The 27,780-nt window shown below is 39.9% G+C and overlaps 1 protein-coding gene across 1 annotated transcript in view; it reads left to right on the top strand.

Annotated features, from left to right (window-relative positions):
• LOC112110517 (P protein) overlaps positions 1–27,780 on the top strand; it is a 365,580-nt gene that overhangs the window by 265,985 nt on the left and 71,815 nt on the right. Inside the window, exon 23 of the mRNA XM_026649002.1 lies at positions 8,197–8,290. Within this exon, the coding sequence (XP_026504787.1) occupies positions 8,197–8,290 (94 nt within the window). The remainder of the gene's footprint in view (positions 1–8,196; positions 8,291–27,780) is intronic.

The raw sequence follows: 27,780 nt of genomic DNA, 5'->3' as shown, positions 1-27,780 counted from the left end.
CACTATAATCATGAAGCGGACATTGTGAAATTTTTTGAAAATGGTTCGGACTATATATTGAGGCGCCCAAAGACAGACTAATCATGATACACTTTGCACAGATTCCCCTTTTGTTTGACTTTCCTGTTTACATGTTTTGAAGCACTTTACCCACTGTTAATATTTTAAATCTTCCTGTTTTGTTGTAAATAAATGTTTACATGTTTTAAAGCACTTTAGCTATTGTTAATATTTTAAATATGCCAGTTATGTTGTAAATAAATGTTTAGATATTTAAAACACTTACTGCTTGATCCTTCCCCTGAATCTGTGTCTGGGATAATGGCTGGGGAGGGTTGGTAGGGGATCTCTGTCAGGGTGATGAAGAGCTCCTGGCTGTCGGGCAAATCAGCGTTGTAAGCGCTGTCTACTGCCTCGTCCTCCTCATCTCCTTCCTCCTCTTCCCCGTCCGCTGAGGAACCGGCCGCGGACAATATCCCATCCTCAGAGTCCACGGTCAGGGGTGGGGTAGTGGTGGCGGCCGCACCTAGGATGGAATGCAGTGCCTCGTAGAAACGGGATGTGTGGGGCTGGGATCCGGAGCGTCCGTTTGCCTCTTTGGTCTTCTGGTAGCCTTGTCTCAGCTCCTTGATTTTCACGCGGCACTGCGTTGCATCCCGGCTGTAGCCTCTCTCTGCCATGGCTTTAGAGATCTTCTCATAGGTCTTTGCATTCCGTCTTTTGGAGCGCAGCTCGGAAAGCACGGACTCATCTCCCCACACAGCGATGAGATCCAAGACTTCCCGATCCGTCCATGCTGGGGCCCTCTTTCTATTAGATTGCACGGCCATCTCTGCTGGAGAGCTCTGCATCGTTGCCACTGCTGCCACTGCTGCTGAGCTCGCCACGGTGTCCAAACAGAAACTGCGCTTCAAACTGCCCAGACAGGAAAAGGAATTCAAATTTTCCCGGGGTGTGGCTGGTCAGAGCATCCGAGCTCGGACTGCTGTCCAGAGCGTCAACAGAGTGGTGCACTGTGGGATAGCTCCCGGAGCTATTAGCGTCGATTTCCATCCACACCTAGCCTAATTCGATATGGCCATTTCGAATTTAGCGCTACTCCTCTCGTTGGGGAGGATTACAGAAATCGATTTAAAGAGAGCTCTATGTCGAACTAAATGGCTTCCTGGTGTGGACGGGTGCAGGGTTAATTCGATATAACGGCGCTAAATTCGACATAAAAGCCTAGTGTAGACCAGGCCTATATGTATCTAAGGGCAGATACAAAAGAGTAGGGCCTACTAGTTCAGAAAGTGGATACTCAATTATTGTATCTCTTGTGTTTTATGTACAGAACTGTAAGCTTTTCATGCTGGACAATATGTCTGGCTGTTTATGCTTGCAGAATGCATATGGTTAATCACATAGTATTGCTTTGTTTAATTCCACAAAAATATTCTTGATTTTTTTCAATGCTCCTGTTCTCCTTACCGTGTGTGTGTTGAATATACTCACAACAATCCTGCTTAAATGCTTTATTTTTTCATTTTAAATGCCTGCTGTCTTAGCACTGTTAATTCAGTAGCCAGGGAGTTTTCCCCTAAAAATGTTAGGTGATATAATGGTAATAAAAATCATGTTCCTTATTTTAATTGATTTGTTTTATAAGCTGCATATGTTGAGCCATCTGTTTGTATATATTTTTTCTTTTATTACCAGGGACTAAAAATGTAGCCATAATAAATCCTAGTTTTAGTTGAATTTTAATACTATTTTCTCAATATACTGTAATAAATAATTTCTATTAACCACATTGCTGGCAAGGTGACTGAAACTTGACAATTCATTGTTAGAAACCAGACTGATTTTGACCTGCCACTTTTTATCTCTAAAACTGACAGGCGCTTTTCATTTTCAGTGCTGTATTTTTCACAGGCATCTAATGTCCTCAATGTCACTTTAATTTTTGGATCTCCCTTTGTGTTCTACTTTACCAGAGTGTTCTGTACAAGCTTCAGTATTCCAGTCCACTGGTAAAAGTGTAATACTGGACCCTAGCAATCTGCAGAGACAGACTGTCCTTAATGAGACATCAATGGTTTTGAGAACTACAGATACATTTTCCCATGAATACACATTCTGAACAGCATGTGCAGTTTTCATTCCAAACAAACACTTTTCTAGTGTGTAATTCTTAGAAAAATATGTACCAAGAATTTAACATGGTATAAAATTAAGGTTTAAAGAAAACCCTTGAATAAAGAACACACAATTATCAAGTATGTGCAGGCCAGCTTGTGTGTGGCCTTATGCAAGTGCACAGGAGAGATGTGACATGGTACCTTCCACCCTCCCTTCTGTCCCTATGCTGGCATTGGGCACAGACCTGTGGGGTAGCTGAAGACACTCTTCCTGGATAGTACTGGCAGTGTTTCTAGCTTCAGCAGTGGGAGGAGAGAGAGGGACTCTATTACTACCTGTCAGAACTGGGCCAGCTGGGAGAGGAATGCCCATCACTCCCTTTCAAAGGGTGATTGAAATGCTGTTGCTGCAGCAGCATGAGCTACCTTGAGTAGAAAAAGGAATTCTGTCTGAGTGAGCTGCAGCACGTTTCTTCCTCACTGCCAATATTCTCCATGGCTTAACAGCCACAATGTAATGCATTATCTATATTTGTGCTTCAAGGAGGGCTTTCCCCATCACAACCTAGCTTTTCCTTCTCCTTGATCTTGCAGTGTAATCAACATCCTACATGTGTGACTGGTTTTTTTCATAAAAATGAATTCTGTACCAATCATCATCACTTTAGCCTCTAAGGATAGAACAAGAAGCAATGGGTTTAAACTGCAGCAAGGGAGGTCTAGATTGGACATTAGGAAAAAGTTCCTAACTGTCAGGGTGTTTAAACACTGGAATAGATTGCCTAGGGAGGTTGTGGAATCTCCATCTCTGGAGATATTTAAGAGTAGGTTAGATAAGTGTCTATCAGGGATGGTCTAGACAGTATTTGGTCCTGCCATACGGGCAGGGGACTGGACTCGATGACCTCTCGAGGTCCCTTCCAGTCCTAGAATCTATGAATCTATGAATCATGTTTTTCACTGTGAGATGAAATTAAAGATTGTGTCTGTTAATTTTTAAGCAGGAGCTTGATCTTATCTTTAGTAATTAGGAAACTTGATAAGAAAATTGTATGAAAAAATGTTACCAAATTTTTAAAATATGCCCTGTTTTGAGTATGCCCACTTTGTGATATTTTTGTTTACAAATGATGTAAAACAAAGGATGATCAAGGAAATGGAGGGCCTGTTTCACTCAAGGAGACTAAGAGAGGTTGGTTTGTTTAGCCTAGCAAAACAAAGGCTGAGTGGGGGCATGATGGCTTTCTATAAATACATCAGGGGGGTAAACACCAGGGACTGTGAAAAGCTATTTAAGTTAAAGGACAATGTTGGCACAAGAACAAATGGGAATGAACTGGCCATGAACAAATTCAGGGTAGAAATTAGAAGACGATTTCTAACCATCAATGGAGTGTGGTTCTGGAACAACCTCCTAATAAGAATAGTGGAGATGAATAACCTAACTAGTTGTAAAATGGAGCTTTACTAAGTTTATGAATGGGATTATATGATGGAGTTGCCTGCAATAGCATGGACTGGACTCAATGACTTGGGAGACCCCTTCCAATCCTATGTTTGAGTCACATACCAAAATCAATTTCCATATAATTTGCTGAGTGCCCTCCATTCCAATTCCAGCAAGAGGGTTTGAAACAACCCACAAAACCTGTTGAGTCAGGTTCTTTTCTAAGTATTTTCATATATTCCAAGGCAAGAAGGGACCATTGTGATCATTTAGTCAGACCTTCTGTCTAACACAGGCCATACAACTTCCCCCAAAATAATTCCTAGAATATATCTTTTAGAAAAAACATCCCATCTTGAATTAAAAAGTTGTCAGTGCTGGAGACCACCACAACTCGTGGTAAATAGTTTCAATAGTGAATTACTCTCACCGTTAAAAATCTATGCCTTATTTCCAGTCTGAATTTGTCTAGCTTCAACTTGCAGCCATGGGTTATACCATTCTCTGCTAGATTGAAGAGCCCATTATCAAATATTTGTTCCCCAGGTAGGGACTTATAGACTGTAATCAAGTCACTCCTTAACCTTCGCTTTAAGCTAAATAGATTGAGCACTTTGAGTCTGTTATTATAAGGCATGTTTTCTAATTCATTATTCATTCATGTGGCTCTTCTCTCAACCCTCTCTAATTTATCAACATCCTTCTTGAATTGTGGGCACCAGAACTGGACCACTGTATTCCAGCAATGGTTGCACCAGTGCCAAATACAGAGGTAAAATGACCTTTATACTTCTACTTAAGATTCCCCTGTTTATGCATCACAGGATACATTAGCTCTTTTGACCACAGCATCACACTGGGAGCTCATGTTCAGCTGATTATCCACCATGTCCCCCAAATCTTCTTCAGAGTCACTGCTTTACAGTCTTCCTTTAGTTTTGGGGACATCATCCCAGGCTTCTTTTATGGCACAGAGCTGAGAGGAATATGAAGACATACTGCATCTTGTAGAATCATTCATACTTCTTGGATCTGAATTTATTTCCTGAGGCTGATTCCCACTCATTGGTATTTCCTACAGTTTTTTTTTGTTTATTTACACCAATGTACCAACCCCAATGTGTGTTTCATACATTTATAAAATTGACTCCACATAAATTAATACCAATATAAGCATGTGTTATAAAAGCAGTGAAGAAAATGTTTATCTTCAGATTTTTATATTTGCTTTACTTTTATGTTTGTAACACATTCCATGCACTAACCACAACATATAATACAGTATAAATAAATACACTCTTAACTGACACTATTTTAATTAAAGGTGTCATTTATATAAAGCTGTTAGATGCCTGGATTGTTCTGTGCACATCAGTTTATATATTTGTAGAATCAAGGATAGTGAGGGGATTGCCTTAATATAACATGTGTTTGAGGGCACTCCTCTTACTTTCAGGTGCAATAATTATTTTCCACAGACATGCCGTCTGTCTCAGTATCTGCAGGCAGGCACTTAGCCCTGTAGCGAAAGGGCAAAGAGAAGTTGGCCTTGCTCTACTGAACCCCATCCTTCACTTTCCCTAAATCCTTCCAACAGCACATTAAACTTTCCAGAAAAGCTAGCAAGCTCTCTAGAAATTAGTGAAGGAGAGATTTCTCCTCAATAAAAACAAGGAAAGGAGTGTAAGAAAGAAACATTAATCTTCTGATATAAAGTTGTTGCTCTCATATAGCTACTGTTGTCTGTACTGTTTATAATCCCTCTAGAGGGTAGGAGAAAGGAGCATAAGCTTTGGCATATGGTTGACACACAAATAGACATTGGCTTTTGCCTCTATTGAAGGGCACTGTGTTGTAGCTAAAAAAATTTCAAAACATTATTGAATTCCAAAGAACATGAAATAAATACGGGAAAGGTAGCAGTACTGTTTGTTTTAGCCAAATGCGTCCTGCTTTGTAATAACCAAATTGACTTGCTGCAGACCCTTGTAAATATATACAGCTTGGTTCAAAGGCAGTTTTATAAGTAATCCTAATCTGAAAAAAATATATTGAAGCCTAGAATGACACATTTCCTTCCAACCATTTAATATTTTATGTCTCTATTTGCAGCACTGGGTTAATTGCATCTGTAAATGAGACTGACGTTTTAAGCATTCAGAGTGAGTTCAAAAGTGATGCATAGCACATATATAATTGTATAGATTTACATTACAAATGACATTAAATGTTATTTAATGGGAGAAATGGAGAAGCACTGCTCTTAAATTCAAGTTCATACACTGACTTCTCCTGTGTAAAATATCATTGTTAAAAGAGGAGACATCCAATGATGAAAGGCCTGATCCAAAAGCCAGTGAAGAAAATGGAAAGATTCTCATTGACTTCAGTGATCTTTGGATCAGGCCCTATGTGACAGAGTGCTGGGCAACAGCAGTTGAGCCAGTACTCTGGTCACTGCAGCTTTAATAATGATTCCAGAGCAGACCCAATTATCAGAGCTGTGCCTAATGGATGTGCTGAGGAGAACTAAGAGGCTACTCAGACCATTAGGCAGATGATATAAAAGGAAGGAAGAGGAAGGGAGGGAGGTAGCAGAAAGAGAGAGGGAGATTACTTTTCCCTCCTTGTCTCAGGAGCTGAGGGCTCCCTAGGCCTATAGATGTAAGGCCATATAGTGTATGAAGGTGGTGGAAAACAATATTGTAAATAAACTGCACGGGGTGTTTTACCAGAAAAAGGTCTCTGAGTTGTTTGTGGATTTGAGAAGAGGCATGAGAGAGGGGGCCCCTGCAACACCCTCCAAGAGTTACTGCTGAAGTGCAAGATGTTTGATTCTACATACACTACTCAGAGTCATTAGAATGAGGAAACGCTTGGATGGAACTGAAACAATGTGGTTGTGTTGTATCCAACATTGATTTGGGGGCATTAAGAATTAGTCTTTTCATGAGACTCTGTACTCTGTGTGTGTCAGCTGGGGTAGTTCACAAAACTTGGGGCATTCCTTGGCTCAGTGAAATATTTTGAACTGGAATTCTGGAACTTTAACTGACTATTTTTCTTTCAACTCCAATCCAGTTCTTAAAAGTTCAAGTTCAAGATGCAGCAATGCTTGTGGAGAGTTGGTTATTATCAAAGGATACATGTACACTACATTAAAATCCTAAACCCAGGAGAAATACTTTTCAAATATGTGGAAGAAGGTTATAGTACATCAAACCCAAAATTTGACTTATAACAGTTATTGTTTGGTGATGATTATATGTTGGATTTGAAGTTCCTTTAAAAGAAAAAAATATATGTGATACAGCACTCCATCACGGAGACAAACATATCTATTGATAATGCATGATTTGCAATATTTTTCTTCTCTTGCTGCAAAAGCAGCCATCTGAGGGAATTAAAGGTAAACAATCCAATCCTGCTGTCTCTATTGTTCTCAGAAGGATGACACTATTGATGTTTTTGACAAACAGACTAAGTAGACTTTTAATAAGATGAATAAGTCACAGCATTTCTAACTGAAAGAAAAATCAATTTGTCAAATAAGTAGATAACAATAAAACTGGTGGGGTAAAATATATGTTCAAGTTTCTAACAAGGTATTAAATATAGTTTATACAAGATTTTAAAATGTGGATGCCCCCTTTTAATTTAAGAAAATTACAAGATTTTTGTTCTTACTTTAAATCATTGTAATGTATGTTTGTCTCTAGAAAAGATATAAAGAATCATATACTTTCCTGGTGTGACTTGTTGTTTCTAGTAGATTTCAGTGGCCTCAACCAGTAGTGGCAACAGGTCATTAGGAACAAATGGGGCTAAAGCCCATCAATAATGGCACACTATAAATATAGGACCGGATTCTCTAGTGGGAGTGTCATAAAGAGTCTGTGATCTGGCCATGAATGCCTAGCAGAGAACTATTTTCTGGGTGTTACTGTGCTGGATCTGCATCTGTTCCTCTGCCTCCCCTCCACAGGGGACACTTAAGGGGTCTTTAAGGAGTCAGCTGTCCTCCAGGTCTCAGACCATGGCCAGGAAATGTCTGCACTGCTAGGCCCTAATTCAGTCAAGCATTGCTGGGGTCTTATGTCTGAATTGTGGCATAGGCTCAGGCTAGGTCTACACTACCCGCCTGAATCGGCGGGTAGAAATCGATCTCTCGGGGATCGAATTATCGCGTCTCTTTGGGACGCGACAATCGATCCCCGAATCGACGCTCTTACTCCACCAGTGGAGGTGGGAGTAAGCGCCATCGACGGGGAGCCACGGAGGTCGATTTTGCCGCCGTCCTCACAGCGGGGTAAGTCGGCTCCGATACGTCAAATTCAGCTACGCAATTTGCGTAGCTGAATTTGCATATCTTAAATCGACACCCCCCCCCCCGTAGTGAAGACCTGCCCTCAGTTGGTGAAGAAGGCTCTAGCAGGGAAGGTCTTCCTACTGGGAGTCCCCGAAAGGCAAGAGGAGAATTCTATGCTTGTAAACAGACCAATGTTATATCTTACCTCTTGGTAGCATTTTCAATTGTTTAATTAAATGGATTTCGTTGATGCTCAGTTCATGGTTAGTGTTACCATATATATATGTGTGTGTTTTTGTTTATATTTTTTTCAATAACAGATTCCTGTGCTTCTCAACCTGAGTCAAGATCCTGATGTTAACCTGCCTGTGAAACCACTAATCTTTTCATTGGCCATGGGTGCGTGTCTTGGAGGTAAGGGACTGTAATAATTTCAAAATTACTGTATGTATAAACATTCCACAGAATAGCTCAAGAGCAATAAGGCTCCATAATTTTATTATAGAAAACACACTCGGTTCATATTGACTTTGGAGGGCATTGGATCAGGCCCTTAATGAGTGTCTGCTGCATACCCCATAATAGAGTTTATTTCTGATTTGTTTGCAATCTGTGTTTGAAGGCCAGATATGCATAACATAGTCTAAATGCACAGAGATGCAGTCCAGATGGTGCTTAAAGGGTTCAGATCCTTTGTGAGGAAAAAGAAAAGGACAAATTTAGCGTTCAGATTCATAGATGTCATAGTGGCTTATTTAAAAGGACATGCAGTTAACGTATAATTTATATGTGATCTAAAAGTCTGATCCAAAGGCCATTGAAGACATTGGGAGATTTTCCATTGACGTCAGTGGGCTTTGGCTGAAGCCCAGAAGACTACATACAGATCTATTCACTACCTTATTTAGCACTCCTTACTCAGACAAAACACCCATTGAAGTCAACTTGAATTGAAGTCAGTGGGAGTTGTGCCTTAGTAAGGAAAGCTGAATAGAACCTGGTGGTATTTTAGCTAAAAATAAAATATCATCTTGGTGCTAACTTGGGTTCCTTGTGTTGCTGCTGTAATTAATCTGCCTCAACATAAAACAATGTGATAAATTAGATGGATTTATTTCTCTGCCAAACTTTATTATTAAAGGAGTCCCACAAGGATTTGTTGCAGGCCCAGTCGGCATTCTAATTTATAATAGCTGTATAGGATAGCCATCTGGTAGCACTTTAATTCACCTTTATGCTGGTTATTCTTTTTTATATTCTACAAATACTTCACTGTCATTGGTTATGAATGAGTTACAACAGGATCTTACCAAAGTATTGACTAGTCTGTTTTTAAGTACAATTAAAATAGTGTGTGATTTTAGTAGAATAATAAATCTGTTGATTTTAATTGCTGTCTGTACCTGAGAATTTAATATTTAATTAATTATTTAATTAAATGTAAGAATTTAATTTAATTTATGATATTGTGATATGTTTCATCTTATAAATATTTAGATACTTGTTTAGATGCTGCTAAAATTCATGTTGATTTTCCACAATAGAAACTTAAACCCAAATTGAGCTTCCTGTGCTATACAGGCCTTCTCTCATTTATTCAGCTAAGTGATTGCTAGTTCAAATGACCTTAATACCCAGCAAGGATTATGATGATGTAATTGACAAATTGACTTTGACTTTTAAGGGTGCATTGCAGAGGTTGGACACTATATCAATCACCAATCATTTGTTACTGGGACATCTTTTCATAGTCATCATTGTGTCTTAGTCAGCTGATCTATCCCTCTTCATCACAGGGGTATGAAGCATCAGCATTTGTTAAAGTAAGGGCTTAGCTAGACAAAGAGTTAGTTTGCAGTGAGCTGGGATGTAAATTTATAGTGCACTAGCCTGCTGTGCGCTAACTGTCTGCGTGGACCGTTCCACCATGCACTAAAAGTTCCCTAATACATTTTAATCTACTTTCATTTCAAACAGCAACAGGTCAGTGTGCACTAGGGAACTTTTAGTGCATGGTAGCAGGGTCCACATGGACAATTAGCATATGTCATGCTAGTGTGCTGTAGGTTTACTCCCCAGCTTGCTGTGCATCAACTGATTGTCTAGACAAACCTAAGAAGTGTCAGAGTATCCTCTTATTTCCAGAATTTGCTCATGCTTGCCTCCACGCATCTCTAAGATACTACTCCAGTTTCATTAAAGTGGTTGGCTGGGATTTCCAAAAGAGGGAATTAGGTGGCCAAATCCCATTGGAATTAAACAGGACTCAGATACCTAACCCCTTTGGGCTTTTTAGTAGAACTCAGCTGTCATTTCTAAAGTTTCACTTACCTTCTTGCCCATATTTGTTGTTGTATCATCATGTGCTCTTAAAGAGAGACAATGATTCATGTATGTATGTATGAAGTATGCAAAATTGGTAAAGGTGTGAACAGTGCTTTGGGATTTATTTAAATGAAAGGCACTATGTGAATACAAGAAGTGCTTTGATACTAAGTACCTAGATGAATAGCTTGATAGAGCATTATCATTATTAGTTAGTAAACTCAGAAATGAACTCTCTGTACAGCCCTTTGTCATTATTTGAAAATAAAGTTGAAGGTATTTCAAATGAAGTAGCTACTGTGGAAGGCTGAATGAAACATGTCAGTCAGTGGATGGATCGCCTGCAGGCCAAGGTACAGACTCTCTTGGTGCTCACATTGCAAAACAATCTGCTATATCTTGGAAGCCAGTGAAGGGGAACTTGGTGACAGAGCAGTGACTGGAACTTAAGAATGAAAAATGCTCAGAATACACTTGTTTAAAGTGCTCTAGCGGCCAAAAAAGACTAGACCAATCTTCTCTTATGAAAAAACCAGTGATGACCTTTTTGAAATTCATTACAAAGGAAGAATTTATGTGTGTTGAAATGGTGTAAAGAAATCCCATGAGGGCAACTAATCCTATTGTATTGTAACTATACAATACAATTATAATGTGATTCTCTGCTGCATTGAGCAGAGACTGGATCCTACCAGCCACCCATGCAATCAAGGAAATTAAGTACAGAAGCCATTGTGTAGGGGAATTTGACTAACCAGTGCAATTTGACTCACCAAACATGGATTTACAATTTGTTTGTTTGCAGTACACAGCAGCAAGACTCTGTTGAGACATTGTTAGCAGGGCCTAGGGTAAATGCTGCATTCATTAGCAGGGCCTAGGGTAAAGGCTAGTGTAGGAGGGTCAGTTCACCACTTGGCCCTTTCCCTGGCACTGGATAATGCCCTTGAACACTAGTACTAGGGCATTTAAATTTATGCTGCTTCTTCTTTTTTGCCCCTGGTTGCTCCTCATGCAGTTGTTCGTACTCTTGGGGGAAGGTAGGAATGAGGAAATACCTCACTACTCTCCCAACTCTGCAGTGGCTGCCATGGAAGTGGGGTTTTGGGGCACAATCCAGACCAGTGAGAGGTGGTGTCACTGCTTGTCCTTGAGTGCCTTAAAGTGCTTTGCTACTGTAGCTCTCTGTATGGATGCTCCCAGCCAGCATACAAGAATTTATGGAGTGTCTATGGTTAAGCAGCCCTGGTTCAGCAACTCTACAGCCACACTCTGGTCTTCACCAGCGGTGGTTACTACTAGCCATGTGACCCCAAACCACCCCCAATCCTGAATTTCCCCAAAACCATCGGCCCTGAAATGCCCAGCCATTTTCTGAAACATTCAGAGGAGTAATAAGGTCTGTTGCTCCTTTAAGGGACGAAAGCACAGCAACTCGTTGCCTTAATTGGAGTTAACAGCACTTACATTCAAACACAGCACTGGGTTAGTATAGATTTAAAAGTAAAACAAGTTTATCAAGAAAAGAGAGGTTTTAAGTGAGTTCAAGTGCAAGATGGTTACAAGCAAATAAATGTAAAGTATGCTTTCTAGTGGCTAAGATTTAACAAGCTATAGCCTTGGTTCAAAGTAGATTTCTTACCAATCTTTCTCCTTCCCAGCTATGGCTGACTTTCTCTCAGTTAGGAACTTCCACAGAAGTACAAGGTGCCAGTTTCTCTTGTCTTCCTAGGTGAAAGATCTTTGCCTAAGTATGTTTCCCACCTATATTCAGTTCCCAGAAACTTCAGCCCCCTTGATTGAAGGGCCCTTCTTTCTCAGCTTTCAAGAGCTCCAGCGCCTTGTGTCTGTCCAGTGATGGATGCCAGGATGGCATCTTCTTTCTCCTTATATCTTCCCAAACTCAGTTCCCCCCCCCCGCCCCGACTCAAGATGACCTCAAGTTATTCTTCCCTTCCTGTGGACTTCCCACCCCCCTGCCAATTCGTATATAAATGGGAATTCCATTATTTTGATCACACCTGGCTTAATTTAATTGAAGACAGATAGCTAACTGCCTTCCCTCTACTCTGGGAGAAAACCTTTTTCTCCCTTTGATTGGTCACAGACTTTAAAGCATAATATCAATGAGTATCCATAATTACTCATATAGTGTTAATACATACATTTCACAATGACATTATCACTAGTGTGTCATTAGCTTTCATAAAAGACCTTACTTGATACCCTATTGTAATACAGTTATACAGTACACAATCAATTGATTCAATTACTTATCATTTGAGATTCAGACACCCTGTCTTTATAGTCCAGTATGTCATTGAAATGTGTTCTTAAATAAAGTTTTTTTTCTCCTTCTGGGAAGAGATGCCATGAAATCTGATGAAGACTTCACGTTGGTTCCTTATCCGCTGGTGATACTTGAGTCGTTACCTCCTCCCTTTGTTAGCTTGATGGATTTGTTTACCTTTTATATAAATGTACTTTCACTCTCTCTGCCTGACAAGCAGGCTGGTCAAGCAAACTAATCCAAATGCTTTGTCTAGGTCAGACTGGGCTTATGCATGGCTTTTCAAATACATTTTAAGAAGCATAATTTCAATGAGTTATTAGTTTTCCAATGATATTTTACATGACCCCTTTTACATACAGATTATGACAATAGTGAACTAGAGTCCACTGGATTGGTCAGGACAGCTGGAACTCACTGCAACATGCCAGGGAGCTCCTGGCCATCTGACATTGGGATGCTCTTAGGGTCACATGTGGGGAGAGGATTACTTCCAGTTTTGCTTGCTGTTTCCCTTTTTTGGAAAAGCAGATAGGGGTGGACCTGGAACACCAAACTTTCCTCTCAGTCCAGAGGCAACAGCTCTGCCCAGGTACACTGGAGAGGATAGGCTCTCAGAAACCAGTCACAGCTCCCTAATTCTCAGGGATGTCCCTGAGTATTTGCCAGCTTTATGCCAGCAGAGATTCCCTTTACACCGGGTGAATTCTTCAGGGGAAATCTCTGACCAGTGTAAGTTAAGCTTCTATAGTCGAAAGTGAACATGGTAGACTGGAGATTTAAAGCTTGCCTGGGCTTATGATTTCTTCCATCTGTGTATTGAATGACCCTCTTCACTCACATATGCCTGCACAGTAATGGTCAGCCTAATTAAGCATTGGGAATGTATTGCTTATAGTCTTTTCAATGCTAATTTTTTACAGCTTTAATATCTGGCAATATTGATTACTTTTTAATAATTGATTGAGCCTGATGGAACCTGTAAAACTACAATAAACCAGAAAGTATAAGCAAACAAAAAACTTGGTGGCTTGTTTCCTGAGGTGTCTTGAAGACCATTACCCATTCCATAATTCTCCTGTAGGAGATTATAAGGAAAATCTAACAGCTCATATCCAGAGCTAATGTTTGGAGGCTAAATGGTGACACATCTATTGTCTCCTTGATTTGCACATTTCAACACACACAAATTATTCCTTTGTAATGAATTTCAAAAAGGTCATCACATGGTTTTCTTGCACGTGACTAGGAGTACTAGCCCAAGTCCCAGGGGAGTAAAGCCAGGGAAGATTGCTAAATCCTACATTTTCAGAGCAAGTGAGGATGTAATCACAGCGTTTCTATTGACTGGTAAGATTTAGAAGATTGAAATAATAACATACAAATATAAATGTAACTTAATAAGATTAAATACACAATTGGTGAAGTGTCTGTTGTTTATGAATGCTCAGTTGATTGCAACCAGACCCTTTATTGAGCTGAACAGGCTGTTGCTAAAAATGCCACTTTAGGTTCTTTTACCTTTTGGCATCTGGAGACTTTATTTGTCCCTTTATCACTGTCCCCATCACTTAGTCTTAGTTTGTAAAAATGTAGGTGAAAAACTGAGTGAACAACTTATATTAAACATTTATTGGTTCTCACCTGCTGATGTGGTCAGGTGCAAATTGTATTCACCTGCACTAGTGGAGACTGCTGAGGCCTATGTGGAATTTACCCCTGGCATATGGTATTTCTGCTACTCTCCTGCCATGTTGGGTTCTGCTGTGGGAGAGAAGCTTTAAACTGTAACCATAACAGTTCTGCTGGGAGATGCTGGCTGTACAATTTGGCTGAACTGGCACATCCCAGAAGTATTCTGGCCATGCTCTCTCTCTGGTTGCTTGTACCACTTTGGAATGTGGGGTGGTGGTGGTGGTGGTGGTGGTGGTGGGGGGGTTGTAGGCAATTTTCTGCTACTGGGCACCTTTCCAGCTTAGGTTACACTGGCAGTAGTTAGCAAAACCTATGGGTGAACCAAATCCATCATCTATAGGACCTCTGTACTAGATTTATAGATATTTAAAGAAGCAATTGACTACATAAATGGGCAGTCAGGTATGTCTCAGTGACGCACCACTACAGCTTTACCGTCTCTTGTCTTGTCTCTTTGGTTTACTCCCTTTATGTGGTTGAAGGTGATGTGTGCTCTGCACAGTGGAGATTCTATAATTTATTATACCCCTTGGTGCTATCCAATAAAATGTTAAACTATCTACAAGCCTGCAAGACTTAATGAAGGAAAAAACCTGTTTAATATTGCCAGACAAAAGTGCTTCTTTGTGAGAGATAATATGAGAGAAAAGTTATAGTCTCTAATAATTAGGCTTTAAAAATATATTTCAAAAACAGTGCTAAATTGGTACTAGGAAAACAACATAAATATTGCTAAATTAAATTATTTTATAGTAATAACAGCTCACATTTATTTAGCACCTTTCATCTTGAAGGATACCAAAGCTCTATATAACTTTAAAAAACTGAGAATGTTTGGGGTGAAAATATAGTAGCTGTTGAAGAGTACACAGTAACACTTCACAACATTTAAGATAGAAAATGGGGGCTTAGTCTTATGTCTCATCTAGAAGACAGCTATATTTTAGATAAGTTTCCTGCCTGTGAAGGTATGTCAACTCATAATCCAAATAAAAGGGTAGAATCAAACGGATTGAGACTGATTGGGATCTTTTAAAAGGAAAAGGACAGTGTGTTGCATCTTGACCTTTACAAATAGCTGAAATAAATAGACTTAGGGACTGTTCCCTATTTTTCAAGACTATAATGTGTTTCTAACAATCCTGTGCCTTAGAATGCTACAAATCTAAAGCAAAAATAGAATGTACTTTCATCCTTTCTTATGTTGGCACCTAACCATTTCCATTCCTGAGTATTCTTAAGCTGTGGTTGCTATCAAGTACACAACAGCACTGTTTACCTGTCCTCCTTTAAGAAGCACTCATTTCAGATTTAAATTTTACATCCTCAGTCTCTCCATTTGTCATTCTAGCAGGGACTGTGTCATATCCAGAGTGAGCACCAATAAAATTGCTATCTTCTGTGATCAGTTCTTCATGTTCACCATCAGTGTTTTCCAAAATGTCCTGTTGTTGATTTTTCCTATCAGTCCCAAGAATCTGTATATTTCTGTCCTCTCTTAAAGTCTCGATTAATGTTGCTGCACCTGGTAAGCTCTTAAGAGATATTCACCTTTCATGACATCCAAAGTCTGGGTCATATCACTTCATCTATTTTCAGTAGGGAGTCCTGCTTAAATAATGGTGGTGCAATATGCCCTCAGTGTGAGAGTTAGGCTTATTACAGGGACCTCACAGCCAAAAAAGATGCTGTAATCTTTAAGATTGCTAAAGAGAAACCTCTCTGGAAAATGTAAAGCAGAAAATTGAGAATTTTAGATGATTCCAGCCAAAATTCAAAACCGTGTTTATCATCTGTAAACAGGTAGCATCTCAGGCCTGGTTAGTCTTCAGACTTTGAGCTAACCTAGAGACCAAAGTCAGGATGCTTCAAGTCCTTTCCTCAGTTTATCAAGGGTGCTTTGACATACAGGTCTGACAGCAGCTGTCTCTAGTATACTTTCATATGCAGTGTCAAGGAGGAGGAAATCATTGATCTCCAAGGATAATGCTATTGCTACAGAGTCTCTAGAAAATCCATGGAATTGACCAACTTCATAGTTTAGATCACTTCTGAGCCTTATGTCATAATACGGATGCCAGGTTAGTTCAATTAAACATGAATTAAAGCTAATGGATTTTCCTGGTTTGATTTGACAGAAATCTCTCTCTCGTTGCTTGAACAATCTCTTTGGAATCTATGCTTTCAGCAAATACTTTGCTCCTTATTCCGAATGTTTGGAAAATCAGATGCACATGTTGCCTCTCTCTGATGAAAAACTAGGCAGTATGCGACCGTCAATGAACAAAGTCACGAGGCATGACTATAGTTGGCAAGTGGATTTGTCCCAAACTACCTGGCATGATGACTAACTGCACTAATCAACAAATGGAGCGGATACAAAATATTACAATTATATTCATAAAGTATTTCCCATCCAAAACTAAGGAGCTGAGGTTGTACAGTAATTCCGAATAAATTGTTGACCCATTTGGAAAAAAAAAAATAAGAGAAATGTAATGAAACAAACCCACTTGTAAAAGCCACAAAGAAAATAGATGGGAAGAAGAAAAAAGGAAAAGAATCTTAAGGCTATGCAGTGGTACAGCTGCAGCACTGCTAGGTCGATCTGATTTTAAAACATAGACCAGGCCTAAGTAACAGACCAACATTGGTGATCATTAAGAACAGCTTTGTGAAAGAGTGAGCAGCTGTTGTTTATAAGCAGGGAGGGAAGAACTGAGGTGGATGTCAAGGAGGGAGTAATTCCAAATGGTTGAGCAAATGCAGCAAAGGCGTGATCACCAGATGACCCATGAGAAGGTGGTGGAATGTCTAAAAAGTGGGTGATGCCAGAGTCTGAAAGCCCATCAGGATGAGTCTCCTAAAATAGATCTTGATAATAATTAGGAGCAAGTTAAAAGCCTTAAAAAAAAAACCCAAGTGGGCCAACTTAAAATCAATCTGCCATTGTACTGGCAACCACTATAATATGATCACAGTTGCTCAAAACAATGAACAAATGGCATTCTGAATGAGCTGCTAATGTTTGACAAGCGCTGTTGGAAGCCCTGTTAGGGAGGAGCTTAACCTTGTGATTATCAGCCCTGTGGTTTTTGTTGCCGATATAAGGTTGTCACAAGATAAATAAGATGGATTGTCAGAGCAAATTGTGCAACTGAAAAAAAATGTGTGAATAATATATTTAATTGTGATTGTTATAGATTGGGTTAAAACTTCTTACACTGATGAGGTTTTTTTAATGTTATTGTTCAGAAGTTTTAACATATCCATATAGACACATTCAAATACAATGACAAAGAAAACACAGAAGTACGGATTTAACAATAACACAATATGAAATATTCATAGATGAATAAGACAAACTTTTATTCCCTAACTCCACCTCCTCAAACAAACAAACACAAGCACCTCTCCCCCAACCCAACATCAGAAGTCCAATGTACCTGGATTCAGTTGTAATGCTCTCATGAAAGACCAAGTGTCTTCATAGTTGGATCTTGTGCCTCTATAGATTAATGTCAGTTTTTCCACGAGGCTGCTGTTGGTTAGGTCAGTTAGCCAAGCAAAAAATGCATGGGGAACAACAGATTTCCATTTTTGTAAGATGATTCTTTTGGCTACTATATGTGCTGCAGCAATTCATTTCCTGGTATTACTCAGACAGGGCAGATCTTCTAGAATGTCTAAAACACAGAGGCTTGATGTAGGGGAAATACCTACCATACTAAGGAAGAGCACCATACACTTCCTTCCAAAAAGTGGATATACTTTGACATTCAAAGACTACATGAGAGAGGTTTGCACTGGAGCTATCACATCTCCAATGTTTACTATGTGGGGCAAGTCCAGTTTTATGCACTCACTCAGGAGTCCAATAATATCTATTTAGAATTTTGTTCTGAAAGAAACGCAAAAACAGAGAACTGGATGTTTTGCATATATTGTGCCAGATATTATTCCACCTATGAGAGGAAATGGACATGTTTAGCTTCTTCTCCCATTTTTTTATGGTATAGTTAGTAGGATAAATCAAGGAGTTCAGCCATTTGCTACTGATAGCTCATCTCAATTGATTGGCCTCTTACAATTGGTATGCATACTTCCACCTTTTCATGTTCTCTGTATGTATAAATAACTTTTGTCTGTTGTTTCACTCTATGCATCTGAAGAAGTGAGCTGTAGCCCAGGAAAGCTTATGCTGAAATAAATTTGTTAGTCTCTAAGGTGCCACAAGTACTCCTGTTCCATTTGTTTGTGTTACCCACAAAATGTTTTTGGCTAATATTCTTTTTAATATCCACTTCAAGTGGAATGTTATTTGTGGCCTGCCAACAATTCCCCAGGTCCTTTTTAATTTTGAGTTGAAGCTTATTGTAGAAAGGACCTTGATTTATTAATAGCTAGTATTTGCCACAAAGATATGTAATGGAGGCTAAAGTAGTCCATTCAATAATATCTTTTATGGTTAATATGCCATTGGTTAGCCAAGTGGATTTGAGTTTTGAGCTATTAGCTAATTTAAATTGGGTATTATTCCAGATTGGCATGGAAAGAGGGCTGGATTTTCTGAAGAATGCGCCAGGAGGAGATAAATATTGTATTTTTCCTTTAAAGGTGCAGGCAACCATTTTAAAAACGGATGTGCAGAGAGAAAGCCAAAGGGGTTAACTAATTTTTCTTCATTCTCAAGCCACAATGGGGCTTGGGAAGAGTTGGTGGGACAGAATCATCTTATTAAAAATCTTAATTGAAAAGTCAGGTGATATAAATACAAATTAGGAAATCCCCCCACATTTAGCCATGATTTTTTAAGTATCTTGTGGATAATCCGAGGTGTCTTCAAATTCCATAAGAATTGTTGTACAACTCTATTTATGCTTATGAAAGTTGAAGCAGGAAATTTAAGTTTAATTAAGCTAAACATATATATCAGTCTTGGTCCTACATTCATTTTAATAGCGTCTACCTTTCCCAATAAAGTTATTGGTAGTGAACACCATTTCTCTGTCTTTTGTCATTTCTCTGAGTATGACATCCATATTTGCAGATACTATCTTTGATAAATCAGAGCATATCCTGAGGCATAAGTAGGTTATCTCTATGTATGAATGAAAGGAGAATGATAATGTTTGAGATGGATTTGGTCTATGAGAAATAGCCATCACTTGAGACTTGTTCCAGTTTATCTGAAATCATGATATCTCACTGAAGTAGTTTATTGCAGATAGTAGTGATGGAATTGGAGAAGGGATTTTTGAGAGTAAGCAGAATGTCATCCGCATATAGACTAATCTTTACTCTTTATCCCAGATGGTAATTCCTTCAGTGGAAGGTGTCTGTCTGATATACGCTACTAGCGGTTCCATAGGTATATCGAATAGTAGAGGCGATAGATGATATCCCTGACGTGTTCCTCATTTTAACTAAAAAAGGAAGGCGATCGCATCATTTGTCAGAACAGATACAATGGGTGATTTGTAAATAATATCTATCCAGATCAGAAATTTAGCTCCAAATCCAAATTTTCTCAGGATCACTTGTAGGCATGGCCATTTCACTTGATCAAAGACCTTTCCAATATCTAGTGATAGGATAGCAGCTGGAACATCAGTTGTTTGTGCCTGCTGGATTAAGTGGAATATCTTCCAATTATTGTCCGCTGCTAATCTGCCATGACTAAAACCCACCTGGTCTGCATGAATGATTGATGGAGCAGTGAAATGAGAATCTTTGTCAGAATTTTATAATCTGTGTTCAACAGAGAGATGGGGCGGTTAATCGCCAGAATGACCACTGTCCTATTTTTTTTTAATTAGGGTAATCATCATTGTTCTCATGTCCCGTGACATTATTCCTCTGCTAAATATTTCATTAAAGGCTGCTGACAGTATCAGTACTAATTGATTAAGGTATTACAAAATTCTGCCAGAAAGCTATTGCACCAGGCACTTTGCCCAAGTTGAGCGAGCCAATTGCCTGCATGTCTTCTAGTAGAGAGAGATCTGCCTCCATATAATCAGTTTGATGTAGTGGGAATGTATTGGTCATATAGTTTGCAGCTGAACTCAACATGATGTTTAAAGGTTAGCATAAAGACCTTTAAATTGTCTGTTAACTTTATCATGTTCTGAACAGAAAGACCATTATCCCGTAGCAAAGAGGTTATATAATTAGTGGATGAAGCCATTTTATTTTTCCTCTCTAGGATTTGCCTGCTTTATCCCCCCATTCATAATGCGTCTTTTTAACTCTATTAAGCATGAATTTGTTCCGGGTAGACATATATTCATTGTATTTGTATTTTGGGGTAGTGAGAGAGTGCAGGAGCTCATTATTTTGGGGGTCTACTTTATTTTTTCTTTCAAATTTAACAACCTTCTCTGCCAAGAAATAAGTAATTTATGCCTTTCTACTTTTCAGATGTGAATTTTATGCATTCTCCCTTTAAGGTTGCCTTCAGTGCTTCCCATAACGTTGTAGTAGAGGAGACAGCATTTGTATTTTCCTTCAATAAATTGATAATTGATGTGTCAATCATTTGAAGAAATTTAGAGTCTCTAAGTAAATGTGTGTTTAACTTCTGACTGAAGGCTCTTGTAGCACTATGGCCAGAATCTATGGGAAGAGAAATTAGAGCAGTGGTGGGCAACCTGCAGCCCGTGGGCCACATGTGGCCTATCAGGGTAATCCACTGGCTAGCTGCCAGACAGTTTGTTTACATTTGCATGGCCGTGCGCAGCGCCCTGTGGCCCACGCTGCTTCCCACAGCTCCCATTGGCCAGGAACGGCGAACCGCGGCCACTGGGAGCTTCAGGTGGCCATGCAAATGTAAACACACTGTCTGTCGGCCTGCCAGCAGATTACCCTGACGGGCTGCGTGCGGCCCATGGGCTGTAGGTTGCCCACCACTGAATTAGAGCATGATCAGAGATGATGATACTACCAACTTACACCTCCAGATATGCAGGAGATAGCACCTTATATACAGAGATGAAAGTAAGCCAGTACAGTCTGGTACGGAGTACCGGCACGAGCCGGTACACCGCCGACCATACCGGCAGGGGGCAGCTTCCCCAAGCTGGCGATTTAAAGGGCCTGGGGCTCCTGGCAGTGGCTTGCGCCCCGGGCCCTTTAAATCACCGCCAGAGCCCTGCTGCTGGAGCCCCCGGGTAGCAGCGGTGGCCAGGAGCCCTGTGGCTCTGGTGGTGATTTAAAGGGCCCGGGGCTCCACACCGCCGCTTCCACAGCGGAACCCCATGCCCTTTAAATTGCCACCAAAGCCCCGCTGCCGGAGCCCAGGGGCTCCAGCGGCAATTTAAAGGGCCCGGGGCTCTGCTGCGGTAGTGGCGGCCGGGAGGCTTGGGCCCTTTAAATCACTGCCAGTGCCCCGTGCCACCGCCGCTACCCCGGGGCTTCAGCAGCGGGGCTCTGGTGGCAATTTAAAGGGCCAGGGGCTCCGATGCAGTAGCAGGAGCCCCGGGCCCTTTAAATTGCTGCTAGAGCCCAGCTGCCAGAGCCCTGGTGTAGCGGTGGTAGCCCCGGGCTCCGGTGGTGATTTAAAGTGCCCAGGGCTCCCTCTACTGCATTGGAGCCCCTGGCCCTTTAAATCGCCACCAGAGCCCCGCTGCCGGAGCCCCGGGGTAGTGGCGGTGGCCCGGGGCTCTGGCAGTGATTTAAAGGGCTTGAGCCTCCCGGCCGCCACTACCACAGCGGAGCCTCTGGCCCTTTAAATCGCCATCAGAGCCCCGGTGATTTAAGGGGCCCAGGGCTCCCGGCCGCCGCTACCGCAGCCGGGGCCCTGGGTCCTTTAAGTCTCGATTTAAAGGGCCGGGGATTCAGAGGCCATGCCTTTTCCGGTTGAGGTCCCACCTATTCCGGTTGAGGCCCCGACCCCCTGTTCAGGACTCCAGCATACGGGTAAATCCTTTAAGTTACTTTCACCCCTACTTAGATATCATAAAGAAATCTAATCTGGAATAGGATGCATGAGGTGGAGAAATATGCGTAGTCATGCTTCATGGGATGCTTCAGTCTCCAAGTATCCAGTAGTCCAATATCCTTCAATAGGGAAAATGGATGGTGTGCCAACAAGTTCTGAGATTTTCATCTAAAGCACTTTGTCTATGATATCATCCATGACAGCATTCCAATGTCATCCTAATAACACTGGGACATCAGCTCTGCTGGAAATAAAATCAGATATTTCTGCAAGAAAGGGTGCATTTCCATCATTAGGATTATATACACTCTCCAGAATTAATCTCATAGTATTGAAAATGCCTTCAATTATTATGAGTCCACCCTCCGGCTTTTACCGTGACTGAATACATTGAAAAGTTAGGTTCTTGTGGAGTAGTATTACTACCCCCCTGCTTCTGGAGTTGAAAGAGGAGTGACAGTCATGTCCTACCCATAGTTTTTTAATTCTGTCTATATCTTCATTCCTTTAATGGGTCTCCTGAAGGAAAGCTATCTGACATCAATTTGATTTTAAGTACCCCAAACTTTTGATTCTTTTGGAGGATTCATTAAGTACCCCTACTTTCCAGGAACAAACCTTAATAGTGTTCATGAAAAATTAGTGATTGTTCAACTGCTCATTGATGCCCAGTAGATTGAAAGCCTTTGAGTGTCTTTCTATTAAGAAAAACAAACAAAAATTATACACCCCTCACCTTATCTTTAACATCCCAGACTGCTAATACAATCATGTTCAGATCCCAGATGGCATATGCCTGCACCCACCCTTGCATCCCCCCAATATGAATTAATTAGGAATCTCCCAGAAATATACCTATATTTACCAAAATATGTACATATGCCAAGTATATAAATGAATGAAACCTATTGCTTCAGAGATATGAATGCATAAGTAGTAGTATATAGTATATAAATGTTAATATGCATATGATATATAAATAGTTACCTCAATAGATTAATGGAAAAAGGTAAACATGAAGTGACAAATGATAATGTGTGCAAACAAATATGAATATATTATTCCCATACATATTATAAATACATAAACTTGTAAGTATGGATAGAAATGTAAAAATTACAAGTGTCCATACAAAGTGATACAGGTAGTCACAAATAATACTCAACTAAATAATTATGAATATATTATAAATATATAAATCAACATACATATAGTTATAAATATAAGTGCATATAAGGAAAGGAGATAAGAGTAATACTATTGTGAATGTATAGATATTTTTATATTGGCTTATCAATATATTGAAAGTATTGATTCTCAAGCTATACTAAATATCTTGCATGTCCCTACTAATTATACTCTGTAACACTATTAAAATATCAAATATGTCAAATATTGCCTGGTTTTCCCAATAACAGGTTCCTTTTCTTCAGGGCTATACTCTCCATTTACTTTTCCTTTATGAGAGGATCATGCTGTTACCCTTAGTGAGATCTGGTCTCAAATCCAATACTGCTTGCCAAGCATCCAATGGAGTATTGAAGTATTTCACAGAATCTGTCATCTTCATTATGAAAATGGCTGGCTATCTGAGGCTGTATTTAATATCTGATGCTCTGAGAGCTCCTTTGATGCAATTAAATGCTGCTATCTTCTTGCTTAAATTTACAGAGAAGTCTGGAAACAAACAAAATGTAAAATCATCATTCGTAAGCGTTCCTTTTTACCTAGTAGTAGATATAACTTTATTATATCTTAGCAATTGAAAGATGACAGGTCTGGGGCTATTGTACTCTCTCCTTCTGCCACTCAATAAACCCCTTCAATCTCCAGGGAGGCAAACGTACCTCAGAGAGTGTGTTCTGGAGAAAGCTAATCATGATTTTTCCTCCCAGCCCTTCAGGGATGCCTACTAACCACAAATTATTTCTGTGTGATCTGTTTTCAAGATTTCTTGTGTCTCCTCAAGACTGCTTAGTCTTTGCCTTAAGAAAGCATTCTCCGTTTTAACCTCCTTCAGTTCTATGGTAGTTTTCTGTAATTTATTCTCTAAATAGCTCAAACGTGCTTTGACTTCTCCCACATCTTTAGAGAGCTCATGTGTATCTTAAGATAAAAGATCCAATAGGGTAGTTAGAAAGTCCTTCATAGCTGCAAAGTCCTGTCAGAGAGACTATTGGGTTTCCTTGACATTACCTTTCTTTGGAGACTCAAGCTTGGGTCATTTAGGGTATGTCTACACTGCAATTAGACACTCACAGCTGGCCCATGTCAGCTGACTTAGGCTTGCAGGGCTTGGGCTAAGGGGCTGTTTAATTGCAGTGTAGACATCTGGGCTCGGGCTGCAGCCTAAGCTCTGGGACCCTCTTACCTCCAGGGTCCTAGAACCCAGGCTCCAGCCTGAACCCAAACATCTACACAGCAATTAAACAGCCCCCTAGCCTGAGCCCCGTGACCCTGAGTCAGCTGGCACAGGTTAGCCATGAGTTTTTAATTACAGTGTAGACATACCCTCAGCGTTTCTATTTTTCCTAGCAGGATCCCCAATAACACAACAAAAATGGTCCCTCTCTTCTAATTAGTAAATTTCTGACAGAAGGTTGTAGTTTAGGTACCCAGGAGCCCTTAATTGATTAGGTTTAGTGTGTAGGGGAGCCATCTTCTCTACAGGTCATGTAACTCCCACCTAGGATAACCAGATAGCAAGTATAAAAATCAGGACAGGGGGTGGGCGGCAATAGGCTCCTATATAAGAAAAAGCCCCAAATATCAGGACTGTCCCTATAAAATTGGGACATGTGGTCACCCAACTCCTCTCCAAACTGATGAGTTTAACAGTTGCCCTTATTTCAGGTTAATTGTAAGAAACAATAGTGGCCTCTAAATCAAAGGCACACCCAAGACCAATCAGGAATTCTAATGATTCAGGCTGAGAGGTTTCAACAGGGGATTGTTTTGGGGGGTAAAGGGTGTGTGTGTGTGTGTGTGTGTGTGTGTGTGTGTGTGTGAGAGAGAGAGAGAGAGAGAGAGAGAGAGCAGCACAGCAGTGACAACACAGGGACAGGAGCAAGAAAGAAGCAGAGAGAGAGAAAGTCAAGCCGAGGCAGCCTGGAAGTACAGTAATGTAGCCCCAAGATAAAGCTAAGAGAAAATGCTTTTTGAATGCACAGTGCTGGCTGGAAAGGCAAGGTTGGAACAGCAAATAAAGTAGCTGTCTCCTGCAATTTTATTCCTCCTATGTTCTGAGAAACATGACTTTGTACATTCTTTGTAAATACACAAGATTACATTAAAGAAAATACCTGTTGTCAATTTCTACTTCCAGCTGGAGCACCTGCAAGGCCCAGAGTTTTGACTAACTGCTTGGGTAACATTACTAAATCTTTCACATGGTCATAGCTGAAGATTGGATTACTTGAAGATAAACTGAAAAGATTTTTATAAATAAAATTTTGAGTAACCAATGACAAAATCTATGGTATTTAATGACAATTACATTGCCATTTTAAATGCAGAAATTAATTTTTTCAATTAAAAACCCTGTTAAAATTGATCTATTAATTAAGGATGAAAGGATAAATCAAAAACACAAGACATTGCCCATAAATTAAATCCCACACATCAGAATCTTTGATTACTCCACAAAGAAAAATAAAGCAGAGAGAGAAAATAACATGAAAATATTCCCCCAAAGGAATGATAATTTTCTGTTTTCAAAGAACAACATACAGATGAAAGGTTTTTCTTCCTAACTTATGTAGATTTTTATATTGTCCCCCACTTTAGTATCTGAGAGTCTCCAAAACATTTAACAATAGAAATAACACTAATTTCTCTTTCCCCCTTCCCAGCTTGTAGGAGAAATAGGTTGCTTTGTTTACAGGTTGGTGTGTGAGAGCGCATAGGTGCTTGGTGCCTTTGTGTATGTGTTTTGAAGAGTCTTGACACTTAAGAGTGTGAATTGCACAATCTTGGTGCATCTACTATAAAAGTCGCTTCTTCTGCACTCAGAAGCATCCTATTATTAATGTCAGTGTCATGGCAACAGTGGAATGTTGCTGTCATTGGAATCCGTGGCCACTAAGAGAGAGGTATTCTGTCAGGTGGCTAAAATCAATCCATGAGGGGTTTCAAAATCGGAATTGAGACCTTGACCTGGACAGAATTTGCAATTTCTAAAACTGCACACCATTTTATTTAAAGACAGTTGCAACAAACAAGTTAAAATACTCTTCACCAATCCCAAATACAAACACCATAGTTTTAACATGATTCTATATATGTATATTTCGGGTTGAGGGACAAATATTTGAAACATTGTTGCAATTTTTTAAAAATTGCCCCCTCAACTATAAGTAGAGGCAGAATCAATAGTGTGTGGATAGGATGAAGGATAATCTACTTGTTCTGTATCCATGAGGTTTCATATTTACTGCATTGTGCATCTTGTGTTTTTAAAAGGGTCCTATGCCATGATATAAAGAAAGGAAGAATAATCTAATGGTTCAGCTCTGAAATAAAATTATGTTCTGAATTGATTTAGTAAAGAATCTACAGAAAATCTAACACTAATTTGATGCTATTTACACTGTGGATGAAATTAAAGTAAGTACTGCAGTACCTTTACTTGTACTAATGATTTTCTCTTCGTGAAAAGCAATTGTTTGCTATGCAAGCTTTGCAAATTAGTAATAGACTAATGATTGGAGAAGGACAGCACAGCTGGCATTTTGGATTCCTAAAACACAAGTGTAGGTTTATTTAATTGTATTTATTTTCTTAATACATTTACTTGTCATGAATTTCAGCATGTCCTTTGCTTGAAGCTTGTACTGTCTATATTTCAGATTATTGTGAGTATTTAAACACATTGTCTTGTATTGGTGACCCACTGAAATAAGAGAGTGAACTGATCTACAATATAAAACTGGCAACTACATTCAGCTTGAATGTCCTGGGGACTTCTAGCCAGAGCAGAGGGGGAAGTAGTATCATGCTTTTAAATTCTATTGCAGCAGAAAACACTGAATCTTTCCAGATTCCTCACTCTGCTGAGGTAGCCTTTTCCTAGATCTGGCAGCTGTTTTGGAAAGTCACTGACAACAGCTGGTGCTGCTGGTCGGAATATTGAAAAATCAGTGGAGGGAGAGGAAACAGGAAAAACCCTATCCAGGCAGTGATTGAATCATGGTCACAGCAACAGTGCTATCAGGGTTCTAGCGTAGTTTCACTGACCAGTATAGAAAGACATTCTTTTTATAACCATTTTACTACTATGCTATTGAGAGTATTCATGCATAATATGTAACATACCACAAGGTTTCAATAGTAGAGGGGTCATGGCCAGCATGTTGGTCATGACAACAGGAGTTACAAAAGCATTTTAAACAAGGAACCTGAAACATGGCTGAATCGAGGATCCAGTTGAAAGTCCTGCTTTCTAAGTTCAGTTGGCTGAAGTCCCAGCTTCTGAGTCATAGAATTATGAACAACGAAAAATGTGTAAAATGTTGGTGGCATACAATATTAAATATCAGAGGGGTAGCCGTGTTAGTCTGAATCTGTAAAAAGCAACAGAGGGTCCTGTGGCACCTTTAAGACTAACAGAAGTATTGGGAGCATAAGCTTTCGTGGGTAAGAACCTCACTTCTT

The sequence above is a fragment of the Terrapene carolina genome, unplaced genomic scaffold (assembly GCF_002925995.2).
Source record: "Terrapene carolina triunguis isolate 2854851 unplaced genomic scaffold, T_m_triunguis-2.0 Scaffold23, whole genome shotgun sequence".
NCBI classification, from domain to species: Eukaryota; Metazoa; Chordata; order Testudines; family Emydidae; genus Terrapene; species Terrapene triunguis.
This window is presented reverse-complemented; position numbering and strand designations above follow the sequence as displayed.